Source organism: Rhinolophus sinicus, linkage group LG04, assembly GCF_036562045.2.
Source record: "Rhinolophus sinicus isolate RSC01 linkage group LG04, ASM3656204v1, whole genome shotgun sequence".
NCBI classification, from domain to species: Eukaryota; Metazoa; Chordata; class Mammalia; order Chiroptera; family Rhinolophidae; genus Rhinolophus; species Rhinolophus sinicus.
The window spans coordinates 66380842-66394446 of record NC_133754.1 but is presented as its reverse complement, the minus strand read 5'-3'; the positions used below and the strand labels follow the sequence as shown (position 1 = coordinate 66394446).

The following is a 13605-nucleotide window of genomic DNA, read 5'->3' as shown; positions in this document are numbered from 1 at the left end:
GTGTGGGCCTCTTTGGATTCATCTTGTTTGGGACTCTCTGTATGTCTATTTCCTTTGCCAAGATAGGGAAGTTTTCCGAAGTTTCCATTTTTTCTTCCAATAGGTTTTCAATTCCTTGCTCTCCCACTTCTCTTTCTGGTACCCCTATGATGCGAATGTTGCTATGCTTGATATTGTCCCAGAGGCCCTTTAAAGTATCCTCATTTAACTTTTTGTTTTTTGGGTTTTTTTTTGTTTCTGATTGGGTTTTTTTCTGCTACCTTATCTTCCAAATCGCTGATTCGATCCTCTTCTTCATCTAACCTACTGTTGGTTCCCTCTAATGAATTCTTTATTTCAGCTATTGTATTCATTTCTGACTGGCTCTTTTTGTTTTTTTATGTCCATTTTTATGTTTCCTATCTTTGTTGAAGTTCTCCCTGAGATCATTGAGCATCCTTATAACCAGTGTTTTGAACTCTGAGTCTGGTAGATTGCTTGTCTCTGTTTAGTTCTTTTTCTGGAGATTTGTTCTGTTCCGTTCTTTCATTTGGGACACGTTTGTCTCCCCAAAGCCAGTTCTTCCCTGTATGTCCCTGGCACCTTTCGAGCTGCTGCCCCAGCGCTGGAGCTCAGAGCAAGTGAGTCCAGCAGCAAGTAAATATGTGAGCGGGCCCTTTAAGAGGAACACCTGGGACTACAGTAGCATTCTGTTTTAGCCATAGTCTCTGCTGGCTTTCACAGCCAGAAATTATAGGGACTTCTCTTTCCAGCACTAGAACTCTGAGCTGGGGAGCGGGGTGTGGGGTTGGGACCCCTCACTCCTCAGGGTGGACCTCTGCAGCCAAGACAGCCCTCCCAATTTTTAACTACATGTGGACCAGCCTTTTCCACGTCTGTACCCCTATTAAATTTTTTTGTATGGTGAGAGGTAAGCATCTAAGTTCATCCTTTTGCATGTGTATATACAATTGTCCTAACACCATTTGTTGAACAGACAATGCCTCACTCAATAAACTGTCTTGCCACTTTTTTGAAAGACAAACATTTTTTCTGGGCTCTTAATTCTGTGCATTGAGATTATATATATATATAAAATCACACACACATACACTTATTACCTTCATTATACTGTCTTGAAAACTAGTTTTATAGTAAGTTTTGACATAGGGAAGTAAATGTATTGTTATTTTTCAAAATTTGGCCATTCTAGATGTTTTGTCAACTTATTTTTGTACATATTTTCACAAACAGTTTTTCTAAATTCTAGAATTTAATTTTCCTTTATTTCACCTTTGACCCTCAAGTTATTTTTTAATTTCAAAATGGACAAGTATCTCTAAAAATTGTATTTTTGCTACTGACCTCCAAATTAACTGCATTGTAGTTGGAGAATTTGGTATCACACATCAGTATTTTTTAAAGTTTTTGAGACTTAAAAATTGCCAATTTTTAGAAATGTCCCATATAAACTAGACAAGAATGTGTATTCTTTGTTAGGGTGCAGAGATCAATATATATGTTCATTATTTCAATCTTATGAAAATGTGTTACTTAAATCTTGTACATTTTTTTTGAATAGAGAAAAAAGTTGAAATCAGCCACTGTAATGAAAACTTGTCAATTTGCATTTCTAAGGATGTTTGTTTTTAACACATTGAAGTTATTTTGGTTTATGCATAGGGGTTTAAAATTGTGAGTTAAGTCTAACTATTTGATTGATCCTGTTTTTAAATTTTGTCTCAAAGTCTATTTTAGTATTAATAAACCAATTCCAGATTTCCCTTGTTTAGTGTCTCTTTGGTCTAGCCTATCTTTTTATTTTCAACCTAGCCAAATCACTTTGGTTTTGGTGTGCGTCTTGTAATCAGTATATAGCTGGGTTCAAAAAAAATTAAATTTGACCTTTTGTCTTTTAACTAGAGAATTCAGTCCATTTACATTGCCTATAATTTTGAGATATTTATACTTATTTTTGCCATCTCATCTTCCTATAAAAAGACTTAAAAATTTTAGTTTTTTTCTCTTGTATCTTCCATTCCACCCTCCCCCCCCACACTGATTCCATATTTTCTCCTCTACTATTTGGAATTTATATTATACATTTGAATTGTACTATTATCACCAAACCCTCTTTTGGAGATTAATTTTTTTCTGATTTGTAGATCGAAAAGTAAAGACAAAATAACATATTTTTGTTTTTAAAAGATTCTTCTCAGCTATATAATGCTCTACAGTTTATAGCATACAATTCAGTTAAAAACTTGAGTACATAAATACAAATTACCTAATGAAATGACGTTTAAAAATAGAAATGCCTTTTTTAATGGTCTAGAAGTTATCAGGTACTACTTGAATTTTTTTCTTATGAACACAAGCCCTCTACAAAGAACAATAACTTAAATTACCTCAACACAACTATTTATTACAAGTCAAGAGATTTTATATCAAGTTTCATAACAGTAAAATTTTCATTTAAAGTGTACCACAATAAATCAATGTTTTTGTTTAAAATGCAAAGTTTATTTGCTCAGTACACCAAATAGATTGCAAGCACTGTCATGACAAATATACAGAAATATGCAGATCAACATAAAACAGTAATTTAGTTTAAATGTGATGACAACATACTCTCAAGAAGAATCTTTTCTTCAGTTAATTATACATTTCAATAAAATAAAGGGTAATGGATTAAGTGGAAATTAGCTTGTGAATTGTCCTTAAAAATAAAATTCCAACTCTGTTAATCCATGCCAGTTAAACACTATAACTAAAATTTCCAAATAAGTGCAAAAGGAGATAAAGGAGTTAGTTACCTTTTTTGCTTGAACAGTCCATTGGAAAATGGTTACTACAAATACAGCAGGCAAATTGTTAAGACTGACTGATCTAGAACATAGTGTTGTACTAAATTTCAGTCTCAAGTTGTGCTAAATGCTTGTCATTAGTATGGCACATTTTGGTCCATGATATAGTTTAATGCCAAGACAGACCCTATTTTGTTACAGAAACACACAGATTACTGTTGCTTTTTGTTGTTTTGTGTGTGTGTGTGTGTAATATATATATATATATTTAAAAAGAGCCCAGGTATACTTCCACAAACAAAGGCAGGTTTTTCCCCGGGAAGAATTTACAGGAAGTAGTCTGGGGTGCGCCGGGTAACATGAGGCTCTCCACGACGAGGTGCTGGGTCAAACTGAAGGCTATACAAGGCAAAAACAAAACAAAACAAAAAAAGAAAACCCAAATAATTAAAGGATTTGAACTTGCAAGCAAACAAATCAATGTTATGACTGAAATGACCCTGGGCAAGTCATTGCAGTTGTTCTCCATGAAACTATTCCACAGAGCTATGGTGAACATTTAAGCAGATAAACGTCCGATTCAGTGCCGGCCTAAAAGGTTTACACTATCATTATTAGTTAAATAGAAATGGTGAGAGTACACATACTTGTGTTATTCTAGATTTTAGGGGAAAAGTGTTCAGTTTTCAATATTAATGATGTTAGCTGTAGGGTTTTTTGTAGATGTCCTTTACCAGGATGAGGCTATTCCCTTCTTTGACTAGTTTTAAGTATTTTTATTATGAAAGGGTGCTGGATTTTGACAGCACTTTTTCTGGTGTCACTGGGATGATCATGTTTTTTTTTGTCTTTTATTCTAGTAACTCAGGGCTGGAGTAGCTGACATATATTGCCACCTGCCCCCCAGGGGGTGACACCATAGCCCTAGACTGGGAGCTGGGGAAGGGGAAAAGTCCCCACCCCCTAGAGTACAGTGCCTGGAGTAGTTTCCATACAAGGACTAGGGGGAGGGAGTATGTTGTGGCTCAAATTCCATAGGCTTTGGCTATTACTGAGATTTAATAGATTTTCTAGAGTAAGTATTTCTCTATTTGCAGTATATACTTAGGACAATTTCAAAAAATTTGAAATACTTGTTTAAAATAATTTTATCCAGTTAAATAGTTGTTTTTATTGGGGAGAGGGTTTGCTATGTCTCTCACTCCATTATTCCAGAAGCAGAAATCCTCTACTTCTTATTTTAATAATCTACATTTTTAATTTTCCTTCTAAACGTGATTATATACAATTAAAATTTAAAATTACTTACAAGGAATATTTTAAAGTGTCATCTAATTCCATGATAGCAGCCTGGTTCCCACAACGATAACAATAATTGGGTGCACTGAAAATGGTCACCACATTCCGATCATGACACCAATTGTACCCCTGCAGCATTAAAAAAAAAATCAGTATTTCACTATGAAATTGTAATCTCAACAGAGAAGTTTAAAAAACTAAACTTTAAAATTACAAGTATTATCTGTAAAGATGTATGTGCTCTGATGTTCACTGCAGCTTTATTTATGGTGGCCAAGACATGGAAACAGCCAAAGTACTCTTTGATAGATGATTAAATAAAGATGTGGTATATATACACAATGGAATACTCTTCTGCCGCAAGGAAAGATGAAAGTGTGCCATTTGTGACAACATGGATGGATCTTGAGATTATTATGCTAAGCGAAGTAAGTCAGATAGAAAGTCAAGAACCGTATGATTTCACTGATATGTGGTATATAAAACTGAAAACAACAAAGGAACAAGACAAACAAATTAAGAAACAAAAACTCATAGACACAGACAATAGTTTAATGGTTACCAGAGGGTAAGGGGGGCGGTGGGTGAGAGATGAGGGTAAAAGGGATCAAATATATGGTGATGGAAGGAGAACTAATTCTGGGTGGTGAACACACAGAATTGTGCACTTGAAACCTATGTAACTTTACTAACAATTGTCACCCCAATAAACTTTAATCAAAAAAAAAAAAAATTAGAAGTTATTTTCTGCGGAAATGCAATCTTCTAAGTTACCTTATACGGTATCCATCTTTAACACTGTGCACCTGCACCGAATACTCAACTATTGGGCACAGGGTTGTATTACATGGAGCTCAGTAACTGTGTTGTTCTGGCTTAATCAATGCTTGAGATCTAGGTTAGGATGTGTACTCAAATTTCTCCCATCATGATGGTAGATTTCTCAGTTTTTTTCCTTGTAAATGGTGTCAATTTTTACTTTATATTTTGAATCTATTATTAGGTAAATACAAATTTAGAATTATTGCTTTCTAGAGAACTAGGCTAGTTTTCATCAGTAATGACCTCTTTTTATTTCTAATTATACTTTTTGTCTTAGAGCCTATTCTAATTCATATTATTAGCTGTATTTTGGATAATTATCTAAATGATATACTAATATACCATTTTCTATCCCTCTACTTCTAGTTTGTGGTGTCATTATGTTTAAAATACATCCGAAATAATAGCTGAATTTTGATTATTTATCCAATTGAGGGTCTCAGTCTTTTAGGGAAGTAAAAATTTTCATCCATTTAACATTTTTTATGATTACTGATATAATTAGATTTATCTATTTCATAAGAATTTATGTTCTTTACTTATTATGCTTTTACCTCTCCTCTTGTCTCTATTGGGTTTGTGAAGTTTTCCTTAACTTTTTGTAGTCATTCTCTACTAGTTTGGAAGGATTATATTCTATTCATATTTCTTTAGTATTTACAAAATAGCATAATAGTAGAGCAATCTGGCAGGCACCCCCTTAACTGGTCCCAGTTAAAGCCACCAGCAGTAGGATCAATTTCATGACCCCAGTCTGATAGGATGTACTGAAAAGGACACAACATCATTACATAGTATGCCTGCCAAAAATGCATATCCTGAATCTATAATCATAAAGAAACATCAGTCAAACCATGAACGAAGGATATTTCTACAAAATAAAATTACTTGTACTCTTCAAAATGTCAAGATTATGCAAAACAAAGAAAATCTGAGGAGACTGATGCAGCATGATCCTGAACTAGATTATACGTACACACATTCGATTAAATTTTGCTATAAAGGACATTAGTGAGATAATAAAAATTTGCATAAAGTGTTTAGATTAGGTAATAGTACTACATCAATGCAAATTTCCTGACTGTGATAACTATACTGTGGTTATGTAAGAGAAAAGTTCCTATTTTTACAAAGTACACATGGAAATTTGGGCATAAAGAAACATCATGTCTAAAAGTGACATTCAAATAGTTCAAAAGAAGGTAACGTGGGGGAAGAGGACAGGAAAGGAGGAAAAGAATGACAAAGCAAATATTAAAATATTTGTATTTGAGGAATCTGACTGTAAGATAGTTACAAGGGAGTTTTTTGGTACTATTTTTGCAACTTTTCTCTAAGTCTAAATTAACTTCAAAAGTGAGTTATAATTTTGCTCTAGCCAATTAGTACGTTCCCTACTTGCTAAAACCACCCAAGTTTTTTTTTTCTCCTTTCACTTAGGTAATGATGAGAATGTTTTTGATATTCAAAGCCATTAAGGCTTTCTTGCAGACATACATGTTTACTGAAATAAAGACCACGATACTGTAGGAAAAGGACATACCTCCATTACAAGTTGGTGGGCACGGGAAACCAGTGTGAGACCATTGGCATGGTTAAATGTTTCCGAAATGTCTTGTCCAAATGTGTAGCCAGCGCCGCGAGGTGAAATTCCCCACCCACCACGGTCATCTGGATCTGACCATAACAGATCGCACATGGGGCCCTGGCCAAGAAAACCAAGTACACGATAAAAAGTATTAGCAGTCACATTTCACTAATTTAGCTTTACCACCATCTGGTTATATTTTTTTCTTTTAATTAAAACTCAGTTTACCTCATGTGGAACTTCTTGTAAACGATCCAGGGCTCTTATGTGATCCAGTGTATCTATGGATGGAGAGAGGCCACCGTGGAGACAGAATATCTGTTTATAAAAGGACATGAATTTATTAATTGCTAAAGGTTAATGGAAAGTAAATAATAATTACAATGTCAATCCTAATAGCTCTCTTCAAAAAAAGTTTAAAAATATTCACTGTGGAGAATTTATAAAACACAATGAAAAGGGACATTAGTGAGATAATAAAAATTTGAATAAAGTGCTTAGATTAGATAACAGTACTACATCAATGCACCTTTTATTTTCACATCAGAGAGCCATTAAAATTTAAATATTTTTTGTCTTTTATCTTTATAATCCCAAGTATTTTATACAGTGTTTTTTCCCTTTCTCTGGTGGAGATCTCTATCCTTGTGACCCATCATTATTTTATTGGTTGCTGCTGATGTATAAAATTATTTTCTCTTAACAAAGACCCTACTGATTCCTGTTATTGGTTCTAATAGTTTTTCAGTTTTCTTATATTTTTCTGAGTATATAATGTTTGCAAAAATATTTGTTGTTTTCTTCTGAATGTTTAAACCTTTTAAATTTTTTTTTTTTTAAGATTTTATTGGGGAAGGGGAACAGGACTTTACTGGGGAACAGTGTGTACTTCAGGACTTTTTTTTTTTTTCAAGTCAAGTTGTTGTCCTTTCAATCTTAGTTGTGGAGGGCGCAGCTCAGCTCCAGGTCCAGTTGCCATTTCTAGTTGCAGGGGGCACAGCCCACCACCCCTTGCGGGAGTTGAACCGGCAACCTTGTGGTTGAGAGAACACGCTCCAACCAACTGAGCCATCTGGGAGCTCAGCGGCAGCTCAGCTTAAGGTACCCGTGTTTAATTTTAGTTGCAGGGGGCGCTGCCCACCATCCCTTGTGGGACTCGAGGAATTGAACTGGCAACCTTGTGGTTGAGAGCCCACTGGCCCATGTGGGAATCGAACCGGCAGCCTTTGGAGTTAGGAGCACGGAGCTCTAACCGCCTGAGCCACCGGGCCGGCCCCCCTTTTAATTCTTTTTATCAGTGCACTGGCTAGAACTTTCAAAACACAACTGAATAATGTAAGTTAGTGGTTTTGTTTTTGGTAAAACATCTATTCTCAAGCCCATCCTCTAGTGATTCTGAATCAGAGAAAATAATACAAGCTTTAGAGGGCATTTTTCCTAATTTTGATGAAAGGTTTCTGATGTTTTGCTGATAAGTATAGTTAGCGTAAGTTTCTTTATTCAATTAACGTTATTTTATTTTACTCCTTAATAACTGAGTATTAAATAATGAACGATACAGGACTTTTTTCAAATAGTTTTGGTCTGATTTTATTTTTCTGTGTTGGCCACCATGTCTAGTTTGGTTCTGGGGTTATACTAGTTGTACAGAGTTTTGAAGCTCTCAATCTTTTCTCCTCAGCTCTGGAACACAGAAATATGTTCCTTAAAGGTTTGGTAGAATTAGCCTATAAAACTATCCAGACCTGGTTACTTTTCCAATTTCTTCAAAAAAATTTAATAATTAATATTTTGCTATGATAAATTTCATTCATCTTGTCAAGTTTATTAGAATCCTGTACCTGTTATTGCGATATGTGCCTCCATATTTATAGTAATACCTTATTCCTCATTCATAGTGTTTTATGTGACCTGATCTCCCTTTTTTCCTAGATCAGTTTTGACTATACGAGTATTTGTTTTTGGTAGACTTTTCAAAAATTGCTTTTGGCCATATTGATCAACACTGTCTTTTTTGTATCCATTTCTGCTTTTATCTTTAATGATTCCTTTAAGTTTATTTCACTGTTTCATTCATTGAGCTAAATGTTTATAAAACATTCCTTTCTACTTTTCTACAAAACAAATGTACGACTATGCATTTCCTGGTATTTCATCCCTATTTACATCCAAAAGTTTTGGTCTACACCATACTACCACCATCATTAAGAAATGATTTGGATTCTTACCTTTTATTTTCTGAGTGTTAGTAGAAGATTGTAATAGTTTTCAAGCAAGCAGATTTTTCTTTTAAACTTTTCTATTTAATTTCTAGTCTGAGTTTTGTCCTACTGTTTAGAACTGGAGACTGTCATTTAACACATGATATATAAATAGATGGATGGATAAATGGAAAGGCGTAAAGTAGGAAAGAATGAACAAACAAACGCAAGAAAAAAAAAAGAGAGGAAGGAAGGAAGGAAGGGAGGGACGCAGGGAGGGAAAAGAATATGTGGAAAAATTATCTGGTTTCGGTTTGTTGGGAACCAATGTATCAAAGGCTAGACACTGTCTATATTGTTAGCTAAGCTTGTCCCACTGTTCAAATACACTATATACTTATTTAATTTTTATCCACTTGATTTCTGAAGGTAAGATGTCGAGGGCAAATATGTATAATTGAACTTGAGCATATTCAATAAATATAAGCTCTACTAATGCAACCATTTAAAAAACTAGACTCATCATCAACAGAGATAGGCTGTCCTTCTAAAATAATTTTGTCCATTCTTATGTTAATGATTATATTTTTTAAATTAAAAAAATCTAAATTAAAACTTAACACCTTTTAAATTCACATTGTTTTCTTTCATTTTAGCATGTCTAGGCAAAATATTGTCCTTTTAAATTAAATACTGCAGTCCAAAATCATGGCTAAGAAAATGTGGAAGTTATACAAAACGTATCCAGTTCCCTGTTCTGAAATCTTAAGTGTAAGGGAAAGAGGCAGGAAAGGCCAAGGAGATGAAGAAACACAAGTCAGATAAGTGTAGACCCTAAATTACTAGAAAATCTTTTCCTCCTTTTATCCCAGTCCCACCGCCACCCTTCACCCCCCATGGAAGCACACACATACACACCTGTCCATCTACTAAAGCTGTAAGTGGAAGATAATCAAATAGATCTGTAAAATATTTCCAAACATTGGCATTTCCATACTTTCGTAGACATTCATCATAAAAGCCATATACTTGGGTAATTTGTCGGCTTTCATGGTTTCCTCTCAGTATTGTAATGCGTTCTGGATAACGCACCTGGAGGAAAAGCAAGAAGAAACCCATGGTACAAACCGTATTTTTACTATTGACATGTTAAGCGCATTAACCTCTGACCCATTTCTTTAAATGGCTCTTTTGTCTGCTAGTAAATTAAATGTTAAATCTTTTTCAGAGTAAAAAATGTTCTCATTCATAACCAGGTCCTACTTGTTAAACTTTGAAATATTTTTTGTAGTCATCCTTCTTCATTACTATTTATATCACCCTCATGGGAATCCTTATTAGCTGATACCTATGTTACTATAATAAACTTGCATCTGATTGTCTCAAATGTCTACATCCTCAAACTATCACTAGTTTTCTAAATCTCCCCAGAACACTATTACTTACTACTTCTAAATGGATACTGAAGACCAGAGATTTGGACCTGAGACAAACTTCCTCTATAGACTAACCTCTCCGTCCCTTTTCAATTTTCACTTCCCATGGGAAGATTGTATTTGCCAACAAAAACAGGCCCTTGCCAAAAATAGGGAGTATTTCAAACGTATTAATAGTCTCTTTTCCATAACAAAATAGATTTAAGAATATGTCTGATAAGAATTGACAAAAAGCATTGGATTCTGTAAACCAAATCAACCAAAAGCTCAAATACATACTTCAATTCATACATAGTATTTACTAAGTATCCATTATATGTCCAACAGTAAACTCAGTGCTTAAAGCTAGATGAGGTCTACACAAGTATAACAGGTCACTCCTGCTCTTTAGGGACTAATCTCACTTAAGAGGTATGTAAAATAAATAATACAAGGCAATAAACCACTATGTAACACAAATAAGGGGTGGGACTACGTTTCATGGTAATTTAGAGTAGGAGTAAGGTTAAAAAGGTTTAAGACTTCATGGAAGAAGTAGGGCTTGAGTCTTGGCATAAGGGGCAAGAAATCAGAGTAATCTTGCGGGACAACTGGATAAGGAAATATATGAAGACAGACTGAGCACTGAACTTCTTTGATTTGAGGCAAAGTGTTTAGGCTACCAACTACTAGCAGGCAAATTCAGGCTGGACTGTAGAGGGCCAGACAAGGAATTTGAGCTTAAGTCTGCAGGCAACGTGGAATCACGGAAGAATTTGGGAGCAGGGAAGTAACAGATGAAAGTGTTAAAGAGATGTAATCTGGCAGCATAGGGAAGGTGCAAGGTAGATTTGGAGGGGTCAGATCTTGGAGGCAAAAATATTAGTTACTATGCTATTGCAATAATCAAAGTGCAAAGTGGTAAAGATATGGATTGGGTGGGGACAGTAAAAATAGAAAGATACAGGAGTAATAGTTTTCAAGGTAAAACTTTTAAAAGACTTAAAAAAATTTTTTTTTGTTCTTGGCTGTTTTTTTTTTCTAATTTATTGAAAGACTTTTTTTTTTTAAGCGACTTGTGAATTGCCTAAATATGAGGGATAAGCGACTACTAAGTCAAAAATGATTCCAAGACTTCAGCTATGGATTCCCCAAGAGACTGATTTACCAGAAGTAGGCAGGAGAGGTTTGATGTATTATTCTCCACTCTTTTTTAAAAGATGTAAAATCAACTATTACTTTATTGGGTTATAAACTGAATGGATCATTAAATAGAACAGATGATATGCAATACTGCTATTCTTGCCTTTTGTTGGTTCAAAGCTTGAAAAAAAAATTGAATTTCATTAATCATACCTTTAATGCCACAAGAAGAGTCACAGTCTCCACTGAATAATAACCTCTGTCTACATAGTCGCCCATGAATAGATAGTTTGTGTCTGGTGATTTTCCTCCAATTCTAAAGAGTTCCATAAGATCATGGAATTGCCCATGCACATCTCCACAGACGGTGACAGGACAACGAACCTCTTGCACATTTGATTCTTTTGTTAAAATTTCCTTAGCCTGTTAGAAAAATGAAATCAACAATTTAAAAAAGATTCTATCACAATTCTTTTTTTCTCTTGTGGGTCCTCAATAATTTGTAAGGGGTCCTGAAACCTGATTCTACCACAAATTTAACATTCCTGTGTTAAAAAGAAAATCTGGGAAACAAGACCTGAAATGTGCTTTATAAAATCATAAAACTGAAACCACAATGAAATACCACTTTACACTTACTAGGATAGCTAAATAAAAAAGACAGATAACAAGTGGTTGTGAGGACGTGGAGAAATTGGAACTCTCACACACTGTTGGTAGGAATTTTGGTGAAGTCACTGTGGAAGTAGTGCAGCCACTGTGAAAAACAGTCTGGCAGATCTTCAGTAAGTTAAAAATAGAATTACCATATGATCCAACAATTCTACTCTTAGATATATACTTAAGAGAAATGAAAATTTATGTTTACACACGTTCACAGCAGCATTATTCACAATAACCAAAAGTGGAAACCACCCAAATATCTATTAACTGATGAATGGATAAATGTAGTATATCTCTTCAGTGGAATATTATTCAACAATAAAAAGAAATGAAGTACTGATATATGCTACAAACATTGACAACATTATACAGCAGTCCCCCTTTATCCTGAGGCATATGTTGTAAGCCCCCCACTGGATTCCTAAAACCACAATAGTATGGAACCCTATATACAGTTTTTTCCTATACATACATAACTATGATGAAGTTTAATTTATAAATTAGGCATGGTAACAAATTAACAACAATAATAAAATAGAATTATAACAAGATACTATAACAATAAAGCTATAATATATGAATGTGGTCACTCGTTTCAGGGGATTCCCTGCTGAAGTCTTTGTCTAGTCTCAATGCTTTCTGGCACAACACTTTGCCATGAATCAGAACACACTTTCTGTTCATGTCTTTCACCCACAAATTTAATGTCTTTTCCATTTTAACTTGGCACTTACCACGCACTGTGGCCTAACTTTTGCAGTTTGAGGTACGACAACAAAACTAGCATGGCTTCCTATTTCCTTCTTCACAATTTCATGGATAGAAGATTCATTCTTACTGTAGGATTTTTGAGATCTCAACACATGCCATTTTTTCTTTCCTTATGAAGTTGAGAACTTGTACTTTTTCACTTAAAGGAAGCACTCTATGGCTTCTCTCCGGCATGTCCGAATGTCTGATTCTTGCACTTTGGGGCTCTTATGAAAATAAGGGTGACCTGCACACAAGCACTGTGATACTGCAACAGTCGATCTGGTGAGACAGGCCACTAAGTGACCAATGGGCGGGGAGGGTGTACAGCATGGAGACACTGGACAAAAGTATCAGTCACATCCCGGGACAGACACAGCAGGACGGTGAGAGATTTCATCATGCTATTCAGAATGGAGTACAATATAAAACTTATGAATTGTTTAGTTCTAGAATTTTCCATTTAATATTTTCACACCGTGGTTGATATCGGGTAGCTGACACTGGATGAAGGGAAACTACTGTATTAAGTCACAAATTGTTGCATATTGTATGACCATTTACACTAAATGTCCGTAACAGGCAAATCTACAGAGACAGAAAGTAGATTAGTGGTGCCTAGGGCTGGGGGAGGAGTGTACGGCTTCTTCTGGAGGTAGTGAAAATGCTCTAAAATTGTGACTGATCTGTATCTGTGAATGTATTAAAAACCACTGAACTGTACACTCTAAATGGGTGACTTGTATGGTAGAGGAATTATATTTCAATAGAGCTTTTTTTTTTTAAAAAAGAATAATCTTATTTACTGGTTAAAATAGGTCAATAAAGAAAAAGTCACTAATTATTTAAATTATTTTATAAAGAGACATTCTTACACCAATTCATAAGCCAACCTTCAACTGCTTTATTCCAACTACTTTACATTTAATGAGGCAAGT

At 34.7% G+C, this 13605-nt stretch overlaps 1 protein-coding gene across 1 annotated transcript in view; it reads right to left on the bottom strand.

Moving 5' to 3' along the window:
* Positions 1 to 2480: 2480 nt before the first annotated feature.
* The window catches only part of PPP2CB (protein phosphatase 2 catalytic subunit beta), a 28574-nt gene continuing 17449 nt past the window's right edge, over positions 2481 to 13605 (bottom strand). Inside the window, exons 2-7 of the mRNA XM_019750507.2 lie at positions 11468 to 11677; positions 9615 to 9788; positions 6724 to 6813; positions 6451 to 6612; positions 4096 to 4214; positions 2481 to 3185 (exon numbers count right to left, since the gene is read on the bottom strand). Coding sequence (XP_019606066.1) covers positions 3113 to 3185; positions 4096 to 4214; positions 6451 to 6612; positions 6724 to 6813; positions 9615 to 9788; positions 11468 to 11677 — 828 coding nt within the window. The 3' untranslated portion in view covers positions 2481 to 3112. The remainder of the gene's footprint in view (positions 3186 to 4095; positions 4215 to 6450; positions 6613 to 6723; positions 6814 to 9614; positions 9789 to 11467; positions 11678 to 13605) is intronic.